The sequence below is a fragment of the Vollenhovia emeryi genome, unplaced genomic scaffold (assembly GCF_000949405.1).
Source record: "Vollenhovia emeryi isolate VEMERY1.0 unplaced genomic scaffold, V.emery_V1.0 DF952055.1, whole genome shotgun sequence".
NCBI classification, from domain to species: Eukaryota; Metazoa; Arthropoda; class Insecta; order Hymenoptera; family Formicidae; genus Vollenhovia; species Vollenhovia emeryi.
In genome coordinates this window covers 1-1,031 of record NW_011954311.1, presented here as the reverse complement: position 1 = coordinate 1,031, position 1,031 = coordinate 1, and the positions used below count along the sequence as shown (strand labels likewise).

Below are 1,031 nucleotides of genomic sequence, written 5' to 3'. Positions count from 1 at the left end.
TACTTACGATTATAATTGGCGCTTCGACCAGTGCCTTACGTCGCCGGTCGCCGGGTCGAGGCGGAGGGCGTATTTAACTCGCCCGATCCGGGTGCGCCAGCGCTTACTGCCGATGGGCACCCGGATCAGGCACCCATCCACCACCACGTCCCGTTCCTCCCTCGGTGCCGTCGGTCGTATGCAAAATGGGTCGCGGGGCATCCGCGGCGCTGTTTTTCCCGAGGAGACGGGGTCGGATCGGGCGTCCCCTACGGCTGGCACGGGCCCGGGGGTGGTGGCGGCCGGTGCGCTGTTCATCCTTGGTGCCGGGGGCTGAACGGTCGGTCGAGCGGCTACTACTTCCGCCGGTTTCGGGGCAGCGGCCCCGGTCGCAGAAACGGCGGACCTTCCTTTGCTCCCCTGTGGTCGCAGCAGCCGGAAGGTATGGCGCGGGTAGACCTCGACGAGCCTGATGGTGGGCCCGGCGGTTGGAGCGGAGGAAGGGGTGGCGTCGGTCGGCGGCTCGTTCTCCTCCTCGGAGAGGTGCACCACCGGGATACTCTCCGGTGGTCGTCGTGGTCCGTCGAGCCCGCGGCGGATCCTTTCCGGATTATTCCTGGTCCGGCGGGCCATGGCCTTCCGCCAAAATTTCTCCGCGTCGCCTCGTTTCGCCGTGGAGCCCGGTGGCCGTGTCGGAGTTACCCCGACTAGGGGTGGTTTGGCGGGCGGAGGCGTCACCCGTGGGCGCGTCGGGACTCTTTCCGTCGGGTCCGTCATTTCGGACGCTCGGCGGCTAACTAATTTTTCCGTGTCCGGCCCGCGTAGTTTTGTAGGAGCGCGCGTGAGTGGAGGGGGAAAGCAGGGTGGCCAACGGCGGAAAACGAAAATTCGGAAGTACGGGTTCCGGAAGTAATCCGGAAGCGGTTCTCGGAAGTAGTTTGAGCGAGATACAAGTCCGGCAGGAATCTCCGTCAAACACAGGCCCGGCGGTAATCGTAACTAACAGGCGGTCACCGCAAATCAATCAAAACGCCTTACTATGTTGCGGCTAA

The 1,031-nt window shown here is 64.3% G+C and overlaps 1 protein-coding gene across 1 annotated transcript; it reads right to left on the bottom strand.

Moving 5' to 3' along the window:
• Positions 1-107: 107 nt before the first annotated feature.
• On the bottom strand, positions 108-756 carry LOC105570756 (the record flags this gene model as incomplete). Its single annotated transcript, XM_012028223.1, has 1 exon — positions 108-756. A coding segment is annotated over exon 1 (649 nt), but the record flags the coding sequence as incomplete, so codon positions are not given.
• Positions 757-1,031: the final 275 nt, after the last annotated feature.